The sequence below is a fragment of the Carettochelys insculpta genome, chromosome 2 (assembly GCF_033958435.1).
Source record: "Carettochelys insculpta isolate YL-2023 chromosome 2, ASM3395843v1, whole genome shotgun sequence".
NCBI lineage: Eukaryota > Metazoa > Chordata > Testudines > Carettochelyidae > Carettochelys > Carettochelys insculpta.
Genome location: NC_134138.1, coordinates 236,548,367 through 236,568,762, shown reverse-complemented (window position 1 = coordinate 236,568,762; position 20,396 = coordinate 236,548,367). Strand labels below are relative to the sequence as shown.

Below are 20,396 nucleotides of genomic sequence, written 5' to 3'. Positions count from 1 at the left end.
CTTCAGTTCAAACAGGATGCAGGGTCTTATATTTTCTTAGTATTTTGACTTTTGAGCAAAGTAGCTTATGATCAGTCACATTGCACAGAGATGTAATAGCATCAGTGGTTCATGTGTACTTTAATCACTGGCTTAGAAAAGGCCTGTGGATACTTATCACTAGTAGAGTTGCTTGGATAAGAAATATTCTTTGTCTGGTTGGTACTACTTGCTTCAAAATAGCATAGAAAAAATCTCAAGATGTAGCATCATAGAAAAATTTAGATAGAAGACTTTATAAATGTAAATGTAACCAGCTTTTACATCTCAGCACAGATGAGGTTTCTAACGTGTTATAATGATTAATACTTAACAAATGTGACTAAGAATAACAATGACTACTGGGTATAAAGTGACATGTAAATAAAACCAAACCCAGATTAATTAGCCAAATAATTTATATAATATATTAACAGTGCCAGTCCTATGTAACAAATTTCTAGAAATAGTAGGTGAGACTGGGAATAAAGATTACCTGACAAATGTGTGTTTGGTTCATTTTTTCCAACTTGAGTGCTTCAGGTTTGGCATATAAACACATATTTAGCTATGCTTTTCAGATGTTTATGAGATCAATGGTTAAGACATCTCAGATGGTTCACACATCTGAAAATAAAACCGCTTATAGTTGTTGTTCCTATATAGGGATTTATGTGCCTAATTTTAGTTATCCAAATCCAAATTTGAAGGTGTTGGACTAGCATGTTTCTATCTGAAAAGTATAGAACAAGAAGTAAGTATTTTTTTCTCTTTTTCAGGAGTTCTAACAGTTTAATTTCCTTAACTATTGAACATTAAAAGCCTCTTAAGGATTTATCACAAATATTTAAAATTCTTAACCTCTGTGCAGAAAAAATTCAGTACCAAGAGGCTTTCATAGAGCCAACATGTGACATTCTTAAATTATGTGGGTAAGTGCATCATTCTTCAATAACACATAACACCGAGGATTTATATGTGCTATAAAAATGTTAAATGATTTTCACAGCATCCCTGTGAGATGAGGTGGCATATAGTGGTTCTGTTTCCTTCCCTTTTATAACCTGATTTCTTTAAGTATGATTGTTGTAAACATCAAAATACCATTTTTAATAGTTCAGGAACTATGGAAATACCTATTGCCAGTTCAAGACTGTATTATAATTAATCCCTGGATGCCAGAAAGCAGGATTCCCTCAGGTGCCTCAGTGCCTGCAGTATGGTGTTCTGGAACTATTGGCACCCCCTCCAAGAGATTAAACAATAAGTCATGTAAAGGTGTATTTTGTTGTATCAAAATGTTCTCCAGGTGAGTAAAAAACATAAGATGAAGCTTATGAGACTTTAATAGCTTTAGGTAAGATTTATGAAGTGAAAATCTTAGGTTAATTTCTTTGGAATTATACAAAAACAATTTGAGGCAGTTTGTTTTGGTTTAATCCCTTTTAATCTACTTAGAATTTAATATTAAATTGTAATGGCTTTTTAACATCTTCATGGCCATAAGGGTGGATTGATTTAAATCAAGGTGATTTAAAACATTGATTTAAATTGTGATTTTTAAATCACCAGAAAAGATTGATTTAAATCAGGTTTCCTACCGATACTACTTCACATATTTCTTCAAACAGTGGTGCAAATCTGATCACTAAATATGTTAATTTTCACTTCAGTACAGCATTTTACAACATCTAAAAGGTTATACTTTGTGCAATCAATTTAGATAACTTGACTTTTAATTGATTTAGGAAATAGTACATAATAGTCATCTATGTCAAGATGGCAAGAACTAAATCATACACACAAGCACAATAGCACTTATGTTTTATTAAACTAAATCTTAAATGTTACATAAATGTTTCACATTTACAATTGCAGCAGTCTTCTGAGTTGCTGGCTGATGGCTGTTCTTATCCTCATTTTAAAAAAATAATCAAATGTTATTACTTCTAACAGTCAAGTCCTCAGAACACTAAGGCTGCGTCCACACTACAAACATACTTCGAAGTTAACTTTGAAGTAGCATGCAGAGCATCTACATGTACTTTCCCTTACTTTGAAGTTAACTTGGAAGTCACCACTCCATTCCCGGGAATGGAGTCCTGGCTTACTTTGAAGTTTAACTTCTAAGTTAAGTGTGTGTAGATGCTCTGCACTCCTTACTTCAAAGTAAAGAGTCGGCCAAGGAGGTAGCCCCCCTGGAGGACGAAGGCACTCTGGCAAGCCCAGGCAGGGCTCTATGATCCTTGCTGGCCACCTTAAAGGAAACAACTTCCTGGCAACCCCAGGCAGGAAGCTGAGAGCATGCCAAAAGCATGTGCAGCACAAGCTCCCCCTTGGACTGTCCCTGCTCGACGCACCATCCAGCGTCCGCACCCCTGGCCCAGCATGGCATCACGCCAAGATCCCCATCGCCTTGAGAGCCCCAGATGAGGAGTCCAAGGGCCCACAGTGCCCAAGCAAGGGCCATGTCAGAAGGGGAGCCTCCTAGACTGAGGACGAGCTGAAGGACCTCTTGCTCTTTGGGGGGAGGAGGGGTTCTTTGCCAAACCAGCACCGGCCACAGAAACGCTGAGGCCTCGCCACTCAAGGCCACCCTGACCACACTGGCAGCAGCGTGCAGATAAAAGTAAAAGAACTGAGGCAGAACTACATCAAGGCCTGCGATGCTGCCAGCCAGTCAGGAGCACAGCCTATCCTCTGCCCCGACTATCAGGAGCTGCACAGACCCCTGGGGCTAAGGGAGGCAGCCACCCCAGAGCAGGTAGTGGGCACCTCTGGTCCACCCCCTGCGGACAGCGAGGATGAGGCTGGCCCCTCCAACCGAGACCAAGGACAGTGACGAGGGCTTCACCGACAGGACCCTCATCATCGCCCTCCCTTCTGGGACACCCAACAAAGCCTCCTCCCAGCTGAGCCTCACCTGAGTCTCAGGAGATTGCAGCCAGTATATACGACACGAGCAAAGTAGGGGCTAATTGTATGTAGACGCTTAACTTGAGAGTAGGGGGAAGGGAGGGTGCGTTTTGTGTATAGATGCTCTAAGCAACTTCAAAGTTATTGTGTAGTGTAGACACAGCCTAAATGTACAGTGTCCTTAAAACTTCCATATCTAGCTCTCATCTTACCCACATCCACTGTCATTTCGATACTGATATGCTTCTAAGTTACCAAAAAACCTAAGACTGGCTCTGCTTAGATTGCACTTAATTTTGGTGTAACCGCCATTTAAAACAAGTATTGAATGGGGTTCCTTTGGGGAAGCTGAGTTATGCTGAAGTAAAATAGAAAACAGATCGATGGCATCACCATTATGATCTGTGACTATGAACTTCCAAAATAAGAGGAAAGTATTGTGTAATATAAAATAAGAAAATGACAGCATTAGTAACTTTAGATTTCTCTTACTGCAGCTTTTTGAACTGTGTACTTGAGTGACAGATTCTAAACCTAGTTAACTCATTAAACAAGTCATAAGAATTAATTTAGCTAAACTTTTTGTTTCCTTAGCAACACCCAACATGACAGCTTGGGAATTTTCTTGTTAAATCACACTTAAACTAAAATTCCTGAAGAATGACGCATTGCAAAGTTGATCCACATTATTCTTCAGAGATATCCACATCATTTTGTTCCTTTAAGCAGTCGTCTTGCACTGTTTGTATTTAACATATTTTCTTTTTTTCACCGAGGAAACAAATTTCTTCAAAATATTCTCAGGCAGGGTCTCTTTTACGCCCAGAAGTCATAACAGTTTTCTACGGCAAAAGTTTAGGGGACTATAGGAAGTTGTTTGTGTACTGAATACTGTCTTTCACTTTTCTTTCTAGCCCACTCCACTGTTCCCATCTATATTGTCTTTGTCCTTTACTGTCTCTCTGTTTTTAGACAATGTCTTAACTCTGCTGTGCTTGGCTAAGGTCCACCACCACGTAAGCTCGGAATGAAAACAATCCTATCAAGTCTGTGTCTGTCTTTGCATGTGAGTCTCCCAAGAAACAGAAATTGAAGAAGCAGAACTTTCAAGATACAAGAGCTGGTTGATAGGCTGACAGACTAAAACCATTAATGCATTTTTATGAGACTGTTAGTCAGTACAACATGCTTGTGATTAGACTTAATTGTAACTGTTATTTTTAAAAGAAAAGTTTAGTATTTTATTTTATTGATTTTTTTTAATTGGATTTAAATAAAAAATCATTTTTATTTAAGTTGTTGATTTTTATCTACCATGATTGCCATACTACTCCTTTTTTTAAATTTTTTACAAATCAGAATTAAAGTGTCATCCATTTCATGTTTATCAGTACTTTCCTTGTAATATGGAAATTGTCACCATAATAATGATTATCCAGAAGACTTCCCCTTAGTTAATTAGTTTTGTTTGTTTGTTTTTATGGCTCATTTTCAGCTTATGTAGCAGTCATTCAACAATGGAACTAAATTTCTGACTTCTCTGAACATAATTAAACCCAAAAAAAGCAGTCAAGTATCACTTTAAAGACAAACAAAATAATTTATTAGGTGGTGAGCTTTCATGGGACAGACCAGCTTCTTCAGACCATAGTCATACCAGAACAGACTCAATATTTAAGGCACAGAGAACCAAAAACAGTAATCAAGGAGGACAAATCAGAAAAAAATGATCAAGGTGAGCAAATCAGAGAGCAAAGGGACAGAAGGGTTGTGGGGGGAGGAGTCAAGAATTAGATTAAGCCAAGTATGCAAAAGAGCCCCTATAATGAGCCAGAAAATTCATATCTCAGTTCAAACACATGTTAATGTATTGAATTTGAGTATAAAAGAGAGTTCTGAAGCCTCTCTTTGCAGACTGTTGTGAAAATTCCTCTTCATTAAAACTCAAACTTTTATAGTAATAGAGAGGGAGCCGAGCTAGTCTATATACTATCAAAACAAAAAAGCAGTCAAGTAGCACTTGAAAGACTAACAAAATAATTTTTTGGTGGTGAGCTTTCGTGGGACAGACCCACTTCTTCCGACCATAGCCATACTAGAACAGACTCAATATTTAAGGCACAGAGAACCAAAAACAGTAATCAAGGTCGACAAATCAGAAAAAAATTATCAAGGTGAGCAAATCAGAGAGTGGGGGGTAGAGTGGGGGAAGGTCAAGAATTAGATTAAGCCAAGTATGCAAATGAGCCTCTGTAGTGACTCAGAAAATTCCCATCCCGGTTCAAACCACGTGTTAATGTGCCGAATTTGAATATAAAAGACAGCTCAACTGTCTCCCTATCAATAGTGGTGTGAAAAATTTTCTTCAGTAACACGCAAACTCTTAAGTCATTAACAGAATGACTTAAGACAGACTTCTAACTCCCTTAAACAAAGAATTAATGGGCACAAAACAGACATAAAAACACTCCAGATCCACAAACTGGTTAGTCAACATTTTTATGGAGTGGGTCATTCTGTTAATGACTTAAGAGTTAGCGTGTTACTGAAGAAAAATTTTCTCACCACTATTGAAAGGGAGACAACTGAGCTCTCTTTTATATTCAAATTCGGCACATTAACACGTGGTTTGAAAAGGGATGGGAATTTTCTGAGTCACTATAGCTGTGTCTACATGTGCACACTACTTCGAAGTAGCGGCACTAACTTCGAAATAGCGCCCGTCGCGGCTACACGCGTCGGGCGCTATTTCGAAGTTAACTTCGACGTTAGGCGGCGAGACGTCGAAGTCGCTAACCTCATGAAGGGATCGGAATAGCGCCCTACTTCGACGTTCAACGTCGAAGTAGGGACCGTGTAGACGATCCGCGTCCCGCAATGTCGAAATTGTGGGGTCCTCCATGGCAGCCATCAGCTGGGGGGTTGAGAGACGCTGTCTCTCCAGCCCGTGCGGGGCTCTATGGTCACCGTGTGCAGCAGCCCTTAGCCGAGGGCTTCTGGCTGCTGCTGCAGCAGGGGATTCATGCTGCATGCACAGGGTCTGCAACTCGTTGTCGGCTCTGTGTATCTTGTGCTGTTTAGTGCAAGTGTGTCTGGGAGGGGCCCTTTAAGGGAGCGGCTGGCTGTTGAGTCCGCCCTGTGACCCTGTCTGCAGCTGTGCCTGGCACCCTTATTTCGATGTCTGCTACTGTGGCGTGTAGACGTTCCCTCGCTGCGCCTATTTCGATGTGGTGCTGTGCAACGTCGATGTTGAACATCGACGTTGCCAGCCCTGGAGGACGTGTAGACGTTATTCATCGAAATAGCCTATTTCAATGTCGCCACATCGAAATAGGCTACTTCGATGTAGGCTTCACGTGTAGACGTAGCCTATAGGGGCTCATTTGCATACTTGGCTTACTCTAATTCTTGACCTTCCCCCTCCCCTTCTACCCCTCTGCTCTTCGATTTGCTCACATTGATAATTTTTTTCTGATTTGTCCACCTTGATTACTGTTTTTGGTTCTCTGTGCCTTAAATATTGAGTCTGTTCTGGTCTGGCTATGGTCTGAAGAAGTGAGTCTGTCCCATGAAAGCTCACCTAATAAATTATTTTGTTAGTCTTTCAAGTGCTACTTGACTGCTTTTTTGTTTTCACACTTTTAGGTCATTAACAGAACGGCCCGCTCCATTAAAATGTTGACTGAAAAGTTTGCATTTTAATGAAGAGAAATTTTCACAACAGTCTGCAAAGAGAGGCTTCTGAACTCTCTTTTATATTCAAATTCAACACATTAGCACGTGGTTTGAACCGAGATGTGAATTTTCTGGGACATTATAGGGGCTCGTTTGCATACTTGACTTAATCTAATTCTTGACCTTCTCCCCCGCCCCAGCCCCTCTACTCTCTGATTTGCTCACCTTAATAATTTTTTTCTGATTTGTCAACCTTGATTACTGTTTTTGGTTCTCTGTGCCTTAAATATTGACTCAGTTCTGGTATGGCTATGGTCTGAAGAAGTGGGTCTGTCCCACGAAAGCTCACCACCAAAAAATTATTTTGTTAGTTTTTAAAGTGCTACTTGACTGCCTTTTTTTTTGATAGTATATAGACCAGCATAGCTTTCTCTCTGGTACCTCTGAACATAATTGTGCTGCTTTGCTGCCCCACAGTGGTATATCCTAAAGTTTTCAGTTTCTTCCTTGTATGGCAGCAACATGATAAAAGTTTTCCAGTAAAGGTATAAGGACTATTAAACTTAGTGATATTAGTTCAGTGAGAAGTAAGTGTTCAGCTATTTTAGAGTTCAGAAATAATACTGTTTTCTGCAGAGAATGTATAGATGTGGTATTGGACCCTGTTTCTTTGTTTTAACTTATTTATATAATGGGGATGTGTCCATACTTCATGTTTTATTTCAGTGGGATGAAGTCCATAATTAGAGTGAGTATTATTTGGAAGTTCCTTCTACAGCTGGTCTTGTGTCTCATCCAGTTTTCCATTCTTCTACCACTACCCTTAATTTCTTTACCTATCTTGCTCACACTTTTCTTCTTCCCTTTGCTGTCTCTTTCTCCCCATTTGTCCCATTATTTTCTCTCTCCCTTCCTGTGCTGTGGGTCTTGCCCTTTACAGAAAACCTACAGCAAAGCTATGCATGCACTACAATATGTCATGAACAGTGCATAACATCTTAATATTTAGTTGACGCCAAAGGCAATTTTTGAATGTTTATGTACTTATAGTCTTTGCCTTCATAGTATCTGAGTGAACTATCTGAAAAATATCCCAGTTTAAAGAGAGAATTTGAGTCCAAGAAGTCTAAATACAACTAATAGTTCTATTTTTCTATATTGCAAGCTGTCCTTCCTGGGGATAGGTTCTTTTTTCTCATTTGTGGTTAGCCTGCCTTTCTCATGTGACCAACATCACTCCAGTTAGATTGTGTCTACACCAATAGCTTTATCTCTAAATAAGCTACGCAATTTATGCTATGCAAATTGCATAGCTTATTCGAGGCAATTTCAAAATAAGCTATTTCAGCATGTGGCACTGTGTAAATGATACCACATGCCGAAATAAAGTGCTTTTTCAAGGTATCCATATGCTCCCTGCAAGGAGGAGTGCCAGGATGCTGGAATAGTGCACCTGTTATCTCAAAAAATGTTTTGAGACAATGGGCATATTTCTTAGACACAAACAGTTATTTCAGGATGCTGTCATATCCTGAAATAGTGCCTGTCATGTACATAGCTTTACTGAGCTTAATCTACCATATTTAAATGAGATTTATTTGTTCTTGGTATAACTAATATAAATTGCTGCAGCTATTGACTTCTACCTGCTAAAAATTTAGGCGTTAGATCATGAAAGTAAACACTTTTTTCTGATATCAGAGAATGGAAAGAATCTGTGTATTCTAGAAAAATTGCCCTTATCTTCAAGAAATTTCATATGATAGAATATGAGATTGTTCTTCCATAAAATGTTGGTATCAACATGAATGGATTTTGATTAAACTGTTTTTCTGCTGTGTTCTAAGGACAGTTATAATCACTTACTTATGCAATTTTTGCAGGTTACCATTTTTAAAGAAGAAGTTATCTGATGAAGTAAACTACGTCCCAGTTGCTTTAGAATCAGTTGCACAATTCGGTATGTTTAGATTGCTGAGCTGCAATACCATCCAGGATAATAAAAAGAACCACCATTATATTCTCAGTTGTATCTTAGAATTTATCTGATTTTGTTCCTGTATTTATAATTACAAATTCTTGCGACATCCTGAGTCAGTCAGTGTTCTGAATTTCCCAATGTTCAAAAGCATTGCTACTTTGCTAAGAACTTCTTTTGTGCATCTTTCAGGATATTGGAGAATTCTAACTGGCTGATAACCCAGTCAAGTTTCTTTCTTCCTAATGAGAGGGGCTACCCACCAGAGTTAGCCCAGGAGAGCTCAAGAAATATTTCAGTATTACACCTGTAGCCTGATCCATTGGCTGATTTCATTTTGCTGTGAGACTCTTAAATATTACATTTTAGTTTTAAAACAACAACACTACGAGCTCAGTGGCTCAAGAGATGTGTTCTGGGTATGCAACAGAGATGTGAATGAAAAGAGGAATAGCAGACCAGCAAGTGGGAAAAACTGAGGAACAGAGGTGAAGCAAAATGTAGTGTATGAGAGGTCAAACAAAAAAGAATGTCCTTGTAATTTGGGAACAGAAAGTTCTGCTGCCTGGAGGTTTTTATTTTCTTCTGTCCAAAGAGATAGCAAAATAGACAAACACAAAATTCATTACAAAGTGAAGGATTACAAAATCAAAAGAAAAGGCAAGTCAGTTTAATGGGGCACACTGCCCAAGATAGACTATTTCCACAGCATGGCTATCTCCAGGTTTCTCCCTATTTTGTTGAAAAGGTACATATTATGTGCTCCCCTTATATCCCATGGTGCCTCACCGGAAGCTAGGATTATTAACATGGCAACCATGGTATCAGCTGCTGTGTTAGTAATCCTGTTATTTTTGTTGTGAGAGACACTGTCGGAAGCCATTGAGCTGGCCTAATCCCTCTCCCTTATGGAGTGGGGGGCGGGTTCCAGCCCACCTTACTCTGGGATCCAGGCTGCTTCAGGCTTTATAACAAAGGTCAGCAGAATAGGCTTCTTTTTAAACCACAGGCCACTTTCCCAGGATCCCTTCCTTTCCCTCTGTGCCAGTGAATCCTGTCTCGGGTGTTTTTATAGTTAAACCTGAGATACAGTAATACCAGCCAAAGATGATTACCCTCTTAGGGAGTGAACACATATACAGGATGTGAGTGGTTAGAAGGGACACACGTTACTCAATGTGGTATGAGGGAATGTAAGTAGAAGGAATCAGCTGACCCTTTTTATACTGTCTTGTAAAAATAGCAAGTCAAAATTTGTCTGTTTCTTACAGGCTATTTGATGAGGGTGCCAAGCTCTCAAGTGAGGATACAAATCTGTAAGTGTATCATTAGCTTTTACCAGGTAGAGCAACTGAACAAACAGCTTGCAGGTAAAATACACCACTTTAAAGTCTTTAAAGAATGAAGCAATCAAATATATGTGATCTGTTATTTACTCTAATATGGCTTTTTGCACTCAGCTCTGACTCCAGTTAAGAAGTTTTATTTGTGTAGATAAATAAGTGCCATAACTACCTTAATTAAATAGCCAGTGTTTGAAAACGTTCAGTTAATATAATTTTCAAGAGAAATGTATACCCATTCATTTAAAACATTTTACTGAAAGTTACATGTGTGCATTGAATGTAATCTGGCAACCTACACAAGATGAATTCAATCATTTGGATTGGGGGTAGGGTGAAACAATACAAATGAGGAGGGCAACAAGGATTTGGAAACATGGATGATACTGGAAATAAGAGCGGGAGGCTTTGGGACTTGAAGTAGGAAAAGATATAAAATTCTTGGTTTGGCCATAGAGCCTCTAGAGAGACAGCATTGTCTCCTCTTCCTGGGTTTTATGATTTGGAAATCTTAGAGTAATGGGTCATTTCTCTAGTATGTGAGGACCTCAGACACTGGTACACTTTAGTCTGTCCTATACTGCCAGTGGCACATGAGTCTAGTCTGATGCAGCTTTAACACATGGATCTCTTTTCAGTTGTTGGGTTTGGTGCATGGATGTTGGGTAGTATTGATGGTTTGTGATATGTAGGAGGTGCACTAGATGATCTGGGGGTCCTACCTGGCCTTTGATGCTGTGTTTTAAGTTGTACTCTGACCTGGCTTCTGAAGCCTGCAAAACTCAGCATGGTGCCCTCACCTCCAATTATAGAAATTTGGAAATGCCAAAGCAATCTCTTCTCAGCTTTTAAAACTAGTGCTCCACTTCTGCAAACCCATACACACATACTTAAATTTACACAATTGACTAGTTCTGCATACTTCAACAAGGCTGTGTCTGCACGGGCACAAATCTTCGAAATAGCCATATTTCGAAGATTACTAATGAGGCGCTGAATTGAATATTCAGCGCCTCATTAGCATTAGGATGCTTCTGGCCGCGGCGCTTCAAAAGCATGCGGCTCAGCGTGGCTACATGGGGCTCCTTTCTAAAAGGACCCTGCACCTTTCGAAATCCCCTTATTCCAATCAGTGAGTGGGATAAGGGGATTTCGAAAGGTGCGGGGTCCTTTTGAAAAGGACCCCTGTGTAGCCGCACCGAGCCGCGTGCTTTCGAAGCGCCGTGACCGGAAGCGTCCTAATGCTAATGAGGGTCAATTCAGCACCTCATTAGCGTTAGGACGCTTCCGGTCACGGCGCTTCGAAAGCACGGGGCTCGGTGCGGCTACACGGGTCCTTTTCGAAAGGACCCCGCACCTTTCAAATTCCCCTTATCCCACTCACTGATTGGAATAAGGGGATTTCGAAAGGTGCAGGGTCCTTTTAGAAAGGACCCCCATGTAGCCACGCTGAGCCGCATGCTTTTGAAGCGCCGCGGCCAGAAGCATCCTAATGCTAATGAGGCGCTGAATATTCAATTCAGCGCCTCATTAGTAATCTTTGAAAGATTTGTGCCCGTGCAGACACAGCCTTGTTGAAGTATGCGGAACTAGTCAATTGTGTAATATTCAATTCAGCGCCTCATTAGTAATCTTTGAAATATGGCTATTTCAAAGATTTGTGCCCGCGTAGACACAGCCCAAGTGTTGAAATTCTTGATTTTTTTTCCTTCCCTCTAGGTATAGAAAGTAAGAGGTGTTATGTCAAAACTAAGGAACTGTATTTTATGCTTGAGACGCCATACCTTGGTTTTTCAAGGGGACTATTTATGTGCTTATAGTTAAGCATATCCATAAGTCTTTGCAGGACTGAAGTTTAGATTGAGGTTTGGTCCAGAAGGGTGCTGAACACTCTAGCAAAGCAGCAAAAGTATTAAAGCACGTGCTTAACCCTGCTCAAGTAAATGGAGCTACTCACAAAAGTATCAGTGGTTTGCTGGATCAGGGCCAGAGTGCTCAACGTTTAACAGGACTGAGCCCATAGTAATTCACATTTGTGAAGATTTTGCAGGCAGATCTGCAAATGGAAGAGGTTATCACTGGACAGAGGAACCACTTACAAGCCACGTCTACACGTGCACGCTACTTCGAAGTAGTGGCGCCAACTTCGAAATAGCGCCCGTCACGGCTACACGTGTTGGGCGCTATTTCGAAGTCAACATCGATGTTAGGCGGCGAGACGTCAAAGTTGCTAACCCCATGAGGGGATGGGAATAGCGCCCTACTTCGACGTTCAACGTCGAAGTAGGGAACGTGTAGTCGTTGCGCGTCCCGCAACATCGAAATTGCGGGGTCCTCCATGGCGGCCATCAGCTGAGGGGATGAGAGATGCTCTCTCCAGCCCCTGAGCTCAATGGTGGCTGCGTGGAGCAGCCCCGTAAAGCTCCCCGCCCCCTGCCTTCCTGTGCAGGAAGCTGAGAGAGCGTGTAGGCAGCAGTAGTAACACGCGGCTAGCCTGCACGCTCCTCTGCAGCCAGAAGAACACCCCAGCGCTGTGATGGCCACCCCCCAGGGGACCCCCCCCCAAGGGGAGCCAGGGCTCACAGCCCAGCAGCCAGGCGGGGAAGTGGCAGCGGGGCCCCTCCTGGACGGAGGCCGAGCTTCAGGACCTGCTGGGGCTCTGGAGCGAGGAGGAGGTGCTCCAGGTAATGGGGAGCAAGAGGCGGAACGCGGATGCGTTCGCTCAGCTGGCCGAGGGCCTGGCCGCCCGGGGTCACCCTGCCCGCACTCCGGATCATGTCCGGAGTAAAGTGAAGGAGCTGCGGCAGGGTTACGCCCGGGCCCGGGATGCGGCCGGCCGATCTGGGGCCGCCCCCGTCACTTGCCCCTTTTACAGGGAGCTCAGAGCCATCCTGGGCCCCCGGCACACCTCCTCCCCTCCGGCCACTCTTGATACCTCGGCCGAGGAGCCCCAACAGGCCCCGGAGGTGGAGTCCGCCCCAGAGGCAAGCCCCGCACCCCGGGGGCCCCCCCAGGAGCCCACCCCCGGGGCACCGGAGGAGAAGGAGGGGGAGAGGGACTCCTCCTCCAGTGACGCCGTCCTCCACATCATACTCCCATCCAGGAGCTCCAGCTGGGCGTCCACCCCCCGGGTGTCCCCCGACCATGGGAGTGGACCATCAGGTATGTACCCCCCCGGTGCACACCCCCGGGGTTGAGGGGCAGGGGTAATAGATATGGCCAGGGCCCACCACATGCCCAGATGACCATGGCCCCAAGGACAGCAGTGGCATGTCCCTCACAGGAGTGCATCAGCCCCTGCTGCCCCCCAGCATGACAGTGCCATGCCCCATCTCCGGGGCTGGGGGGAGCGGAACCTCTAGGGTCCGCCGGGGGGGAGGGGGTCGGACACCCATCAGCAGCAGCAGCATGTGATGGAGTGGGGGAGTGCAAATGCGAGACTCAGGCTAGATATGAGAAACAAGCTGAATAGCTCCCAGTGGCTAAGGATGATCCTGGGGCTACAACTGGCAGGTTTCACCTCTGCCCTGAACAAAGAGGAGGGACGAGCCGAGGTGGGTTTGAATCGGGAGCGGCAGTTAGAGGCTAGGGGAAGGGAGAGCTAGAAGGCAGCCAGCCTGAGCAGGGGGGAAAGCTACACCCCAGAGGGGCACCCCTCGGGGTCTTCTCCCCAGGACGGGTTGGAAGGACCGTCTCTAACTGCTGTACTGTCACTTCTGTGAGAAACTGGGCATCTGTTGTCTAATAAACCTCCTGTCGTACCTGCTGAGTGAGTGAGAGTCACTCCTGCCAGCGGACGGGGTGCAGTGCAGGGGGACCCCAGAACCCCATCACAGCAGCATCTCCTGGGGACGGGGATGGGGAACCTGCAGCTGAGGGGTGGGGGGACAAGGGCCAAGGCTCGGGGCCCACACTAACGGCTGTCTCCACTCTTCTTCTCCCCCTCCTGTGTTCCGCAGCTGCACCGTCGGAAGGACCGGAGAGCGCCGGCGAGGCGTCAGTGATCCCGGAAAGCCCTCCAGGGCCATCACTCCAGGCCAGCCCCTCGGCGGAGCACCGACCAGCCCCACGGCAGGGAAGACGGCGGACGCAGCATCACCAGGCGACGGCGATGGACCCCCAGCTGCTGGCCCTCCACCGTCGGCAGCTGGAGCTCACCGAGCAGCGGCTGCAGGTGGAGGAGCACCGCCTCCAGCTGCAGGAGCGGGCACTGGCCTGGCGCCAGGAGGCATGGGGGGCCTACATGCGGACCCTCAACCGCATCGCGGACTCCCTGGCCCCCCAGGCCATGCCGGCCGCCACAGCGCCCACCCTGCCTGCTCCACCCGCTGCTCCAGCCGCTGCGCCGGCCGCCGTCGCACCGCCACCCGCCACCGAGGGCCCTTCCGCCGAGGGGGACCTGGGGCCAGCTGACACTCGCCGGCTGTATCTCCCAGTCCGCCCGGCCCCCAGCCAGCCCCGGCCAGGGCTGCGGCCGAGGCGGGGATCCCGGCCACCCACCCCCAGCGCTGGACTGTAGGGGCGTGGGGCCCAGGACATGGCCCCCTCTCCCCCTTTGTATATATTCCCCCCAGTTTATTGTTCTTTTCTTGTAAATAGTTTGCATTTGTGACCCATTACTATGCTGATCCTTACCCCCCATGTAAATAGTTCTCCCCTTCCTTGTCTTCCCCTTTCATGTTATCCCTATTTTTATAATGTATATATATTTATCAGTTTGATTTCCCCTGTACATAGTTTGTCTGGTTCAGAATATTTATAAAAATAATAATAATAATAATAATGAGTAGTAATAAAGAGGTTTGATTTGACAAACAACTGTTTTTATTTTTACAAGAAAAGTGGGGGGGGTGCTCTTGGGTGCTCTGTGGTGTGGGTGTAGGGGCAGGGAGTGTGGTGGAGGATGGGCGGGTGCAGTGGGGGGCTTGCCAGCGTTCACCCCGCGGCCTCATCGAACTGGGCCCACAGGGCCTCCCGGCGACTGGGGGCAGCGGGTGGCTGCACATCGGGCCTGCCGGCCTCCACAGCCCAGCCATGAAAGAAGGCCTCCCCCTTCCTCTCCACCAGGTTGTGGAGGGCACTGCACGCACCCACAATCTGGGGGATGTTGGTGGGGCCCGCATCAAGGCGGGTGAGGAGACATCTCCAGCACACTTTGAGGCGCCCAAATGTGCGCTCCACCAGCTGGCGCGCATGGTTCAGGCGCTGGTTGAAGCGCTCCTGGCTGGCAGACAGATGGCCCGTGTACGGGTGCATGAGCCAGGGCCGTAGGGGGTACGCCACATCTGCGATGACGCACAGGGGCATGGTGGTGTCCCCCACAGGGATCTCCCACTGGGGGATGTAGGTCCTCGCCTCCAGCCGGCGGCACAGGCCCGAGTTCCAGAATACCCGGGCTTCGTGGGTGCTGCCAGGCCAGCCCACGTAAATGTCCAGGAAATGGCCCCAGCTGTCCACCAAGGCCTGGAGGACCACTGAGTGGTAGCCCTTCCGGTTTAGGTAGCGTCCTCCACTGTGTTCCAGGGCGCGGATGGGGATGTGAGTCCCATCCAGAGCCCCAAAGCAATTGGGGAAGCCCAGGGTGGCAAAGCCCACGATGGCGGCATCCGGGTCCCCAAGCCTCACGAGCCTGTGGAGGAGCAGGGCGTTGATGGCGCGGACGACCTGCAGGGGAAGCACATGGGAGAGCACCAATGAGGGGTGTGCAGGGTGTGTGTGGCCCTCCCCTCCCCTCCCCTCCCCTGCCAGGGCTGCCTCCCCGCTCCCCCCGTGGGTCCTCTTACCTCCATGAGGACAGCCCTGACGGTGGCCTTGCCGACGCCAAACTGCTGGCCCACGGATCAGTAGCTGTCTGGAGTGGCCAGCTTCCAGACAGCGATGCCGACCCGTTTCTTGACACTGAGGGCACTCTGCATGAAGGTGTCCTGGTGCCTCAGTGTGGGGGTGAGCCACTGGCATAGCTCCAGAAATGTCTGCCGGCTCATGCGAAAGTTCTGGAGCCAGCACTCGTCATCCCACTCTCCGAGCACCGGCTGCTCCCACCAGTCAGTGCTGGTGGAGTAACTCCACAGCCGGCGGGGGGAGCGGCATGGTGCTGCAGGGTTGGGGGTTGAGTCCTCCTCCCCTGCGGGTAGCTCCTTCTCTGTGGCAAGGAGGTGCTCAGCTGCCTCCTGCATGGCATCGAGCAGGGCGAGCACTGCTCCTGCAGGGGCAGCTGTGTGGACCTCTGGCTGCTGCTGCTGCTGGGGGTCCATGACTGCGTCGCCCGAGGTGTGCGTGCCTATGGCTCTGCAGACCGCGTGCTGTGCAGGCTGTGTGTGTCTGGGAGGGGCCCTTTAAGGGAGCGGCTAGCTGTTGCCCGCTAGTCCGCCCTGTGACCCTGTCTGCAGCTGTTCCTGGCACCCTTATTTCAATGTGTGCTACTTTGGCGTGTAGACGTTCCCTCGCAGTGCCTATTTGGATGTGGTGCTGCGCAACGTCGATGTTGAACGTTGACGTTGCCAGCCCTGGAGGACGTGTAGACGTTATTCATTGAAATAGCCTATTTCGATGTCGCTACATCAAAATAAGCTACTTCGATGTAGCGTTCACATGTAGACGTAGCTACAATGAGGCAAAGAAGGCATGTGTTTGACTACTACTAAATTAGGGGAATTTTTACAGGAATGTTGCCTTTTTTTAAGTGCCTTTTTTCTAAAATGCCATTTCTTACAAAATGCTTAAATTTAATCTTCTGTAACTTGATAAACTGGAACATAAGAATGTGAACTGCTCATCTGAATACTTCTATCCCATCTACGCTACAGAAAAAAACACAAGTGATGGTTTCTGTATGAATGGGCAAAGGAAAAAAAACTGTGGGCAGTTCAAATTTACTATCAATGTGATCTTGAGGAATTACGTTAAGCAATTGAATTTAGCAGCAACATGGTAAAGAGGATATGACACAGGATTGGGACTCTAGAAAGTCAAGTTCTTTTCCACATTTGCCACTGACTTGTCTGTGACTTAGAGCAAGTGCCTCTGTTTCTTCTACCATTCTTTGTTTGTTAGAATGTTAACTCTTCAGACTAGGACACAACTCTTATTATAGGTTTGTGTAGCACCTACCATAGTGAGGCCTTGATCTTGGTTAAACATTTTGTTTTGGATACCTCTCACTAAAATTACAGAAATTCACATTTCATCCCTTTTTTTGAAGAAATGTAAATATTATATGTGATTGTGTATGTCTAAATATTTCTAACCCTCAACTACTGTACACACAGGTTTCCAGTCCACAAGTGCAAACTATAAAATACAGATGGCTGAATTAGCAGGCTTAGCAGAAACACTAGTTTTGTCACTGGCATTAGTTGAAAATCAGCTTGCCGAGAAATTATGGGTACTTAAAGCCCTACAACATCTCTCCACATCTGGTTAGTACAGGATATTCTTTAACAGTCTCATGATCCTCCTATGTACTCTTCTTTATCTGCACCTAAAACAATTACCAACCTGCAGGGAGCTGATTATTCAGACTTCCTTAATTCCAGGAGTAAATTGTAAATTTATGATGAAAGCCCAAGCAGCCAGCAGAATCTGTTCTCATCTAAATGATGCCGATCCCTCTGGACAGCTACTGTTCCGTTCATCAGCTATCCTGTGGAACTTGTTAGAAAATGCATCAAAGGAAGAAATTATTAATCAGCTCAGCAATTTGGAATGTATTTAGTAAGTATCATCAAATAGTATGTAAACTAATATTGCTATTTTGGAGCAATCTGTATAGTCGTAAGATAATATGTTGTGAGGTTCTGGCATGTTGTTTAGTACGTGATGAGAGAAGAAATGAGTACAGATTATGCCAATTATCAGTAACTATGGGTCTGATCATGTCAATAAAAAAGACTACAATATCGGGTCTTAAATCCATGCAGTGTATTACTGCAATGGTAAATAATGAAATATTACAAAATTAATAGTAAATAATGTTATGAAATGCAAGGCTGAGAATCCATTCCTCAGCTATGTGGCTCCATTAGTCAGTGGAGTTATGCTAATTTTCACTGAGGATTTGCCCTTCTGTTTTTAAAGGAAGTCTTTTAAATCAGGCAGCTAGATGCAGTTAAGCATACTTTTACTTGAATAAATAGACATCTCTTTATAAATTGAATTTAGCACATGTAAAACAAAAAATTGTGCTCATTTTAGCAGTTGATGCTTAAATTAGATGCATAGTGGCACATATAAAATTATCAGTTTCGAGAAAATCGTGGGAAACTGTGGTGCTTGCAACTACCCACTAATCTAGACTTTGAGAAATCTGATGTTGCAGTAGGATTCACCTACTCCAGAGCTGCACATAAGTAAAACATGAAAAGGAATGTAACACTTTTACTTTCATTTTCTTTGAAGTGCTTTGAAGGAAGCGTTTGTGAACTTACTCATACATGGTTTCCGTCATTATGATCGTCAGCTAAGAAATGATCTCTTAGTAATAGCCACACTTATAGCAGAAAACCCTGGAGCTCCAATGATTGTGAGTATTCATACTTTTGTGCCTGATAGGCTGGTAACATTTTATTTACCCTGCTGTGTATGCATTGGATATAGTCAAAGTTTACCACTTTCTTGGGATTCAGTGTATTATTAAATTCAACCTATGCTTTTTCACATGCTTGACTGTTCCTGGAGCTTTCCTTCCAGGAAAATTCCATTCCTTTCTGTAGTTCCCTCTACCTCAAAGGCACGTAAACCTTTAACACTAATTATCTCTTGCCAATTATCATAAAGATGACTTGATACTGAGAAAACAAAAATGATTGCAAGGATTAACAGAAGGGTTCTGTTACTGGGAGACTTATGTTTGAAACTGTATTCATTGTCTGGAAAATGTAAGGAGTATGTTTATTACCATAAATTGCCTGAGCAGTGTCCATTTACTTGATCACCTACACCTCCTGGAATATTTTATAGATATTATGAGAGAGTTGTGTGAGTCCTTCTTTTACTCTCTGTTTCACAGTTTTAGATTTCAAATTCTAAATAGGAAATATAATTGCAAATTTCCTGTAAAACAAATAATTACTCAAACAAATTCCGGATTACATGAATCAACTGGATGCTGTTCAAGGCACTAATCAGGCATGTTCCCCGTATATGGAATTCGTCTTTTCTTGGATGAGAATTTCATACTCAGGGGCCTTGCTGCATAGCTCTTATCATTTAAATATGGGTTTATAGAATTTAATTCATGCTTCCTATTTTCCCAGTAGCCCTTTTAGAATGTTCTTTGCACTTTTACAGTTGATAACTTCAGACATTAAATGTTTAAGGCATAGGTCCTCAGAGGTATTCATGTGCCTAAATGCCAGTAATGTCAATGGGAATTAGGTGCATAATATTTGTTATCACAGCTACAATGGATATTTAGCAACTTTTTTCCTCTTAATTGTATAAAAGAGTACAAACCATTGGGAAGCCATGACTTTATGACAGTCCACAAATCAGCTCAAAGATTAAGCCTGGGAGTAAGGAAAAGGAAGTGGGAACCATAAATTACTTTGGAAAACAAGTATATTCCATGGTGGATGAAATTTTTTTTCAGTTTAGACTGAATGCTCTAAGTATTTATTTTGCAGTGTCTATGAAGATTATCAACAAGGTTCAAGGTATGGCTAATGAAGTACACATTACCTATCTGAGCAGTAGGTTGAGTCCTCTTCTGAAGGCAATACCATGCATTTTCTTGTTAGTGTTTCACTTTTTATTAGTCTGAGTTCTCTCACTACATAAATCTCTGGCTTACCATTCAATACAATACAGTAAACTCTTTCATATCCAACATTCTATTATGTGGACATCTCACATAACTGGCATTTTAACCACAGGTAAATTTTGGTTACATTTTCCATAAGTACAATATAGTGAAAGTAATACAGATAAGTACAGCAAATACAGTGTAAGTTTACACTATACAATACCACTGTTGTTGGTAAACAAAGTACTCTGCATACATTTTTGTTTATTTCTTAATATCCCATCTTGTTTTTCTTCAGTGTTATGCATTGCTAGGTATACCTCTCTATTATCCAGAATATTTGAGTATCCAGCAACCTCCCAGTCCCAGGGCGGCCGGATATGAGTGTTTAGTATACAATGATAGCCGTATTTACAACAGGCCTTATGGAAGTATCCTTTAAACAAAACTTAGCCATTTTGTTTAGCCCAGTAATTTGAAACTTGAGAAGCTGAGAAGAATATCTTATCATATGTGAATTGAAAACTTCCTATAAAAAATAAGGCTCCTAATTAAATGAAAGATAGCTTTTCTGAGTTTAACAGTAAAAGCAACTTTTTTAAGGGTAGTTTGTGATTGTTAATCAATTGCCATCTTAGTTTAGTATCAAATTTATATTCAGAGGAAAAACATGCATTTTAATATTCCAACATTTGTTCATTATAATGCAGCTTTGTGACTTTTA

General features: G+C 44.1%; 1 protein-coding gene across 2 annotated transcripts in view; it reads left to right on the top strand.

Annotated features, from left to right (window-relative positions):
* Positions 1-20,396, top strand: part of CFAP69 (cilia and flagella associated protein 69) — a 61,197-nt gene that overhangs the window by 12,082 nt on the left and 28,719 nt on the right. Inside the window, exons 4-9 of one of the 2 annotated variants that reach the window (XM_074986256.1) lie at positions 841-950; positions 8,493-8,569; positions 9,859-9,957; positions 17,199-17,348; positions 17,466-17,643; positions 18,328-18,451. In XM_074986256.1, the coding sequence (XP_074842357.1) occupies positions 841-950; positions 8,493-8,569; positions 9,859-9,957; positions 17,199-17,348; positions 17,466-17,643; positions 18,328-18,451 (738 nt within the window). Of the gene's footprint in view, positions 1-840; positions 951-8,492; positions 8,570-8,884; positions 8,930-9,858; positions 9,958-17,198; positions 17,349-17,465; positions 17,644-18,327; positions 18,452-20,396 lie in introns of those variants that run through there. The other variant, XM_074986257.1, reaches the window with a different exon arrangement.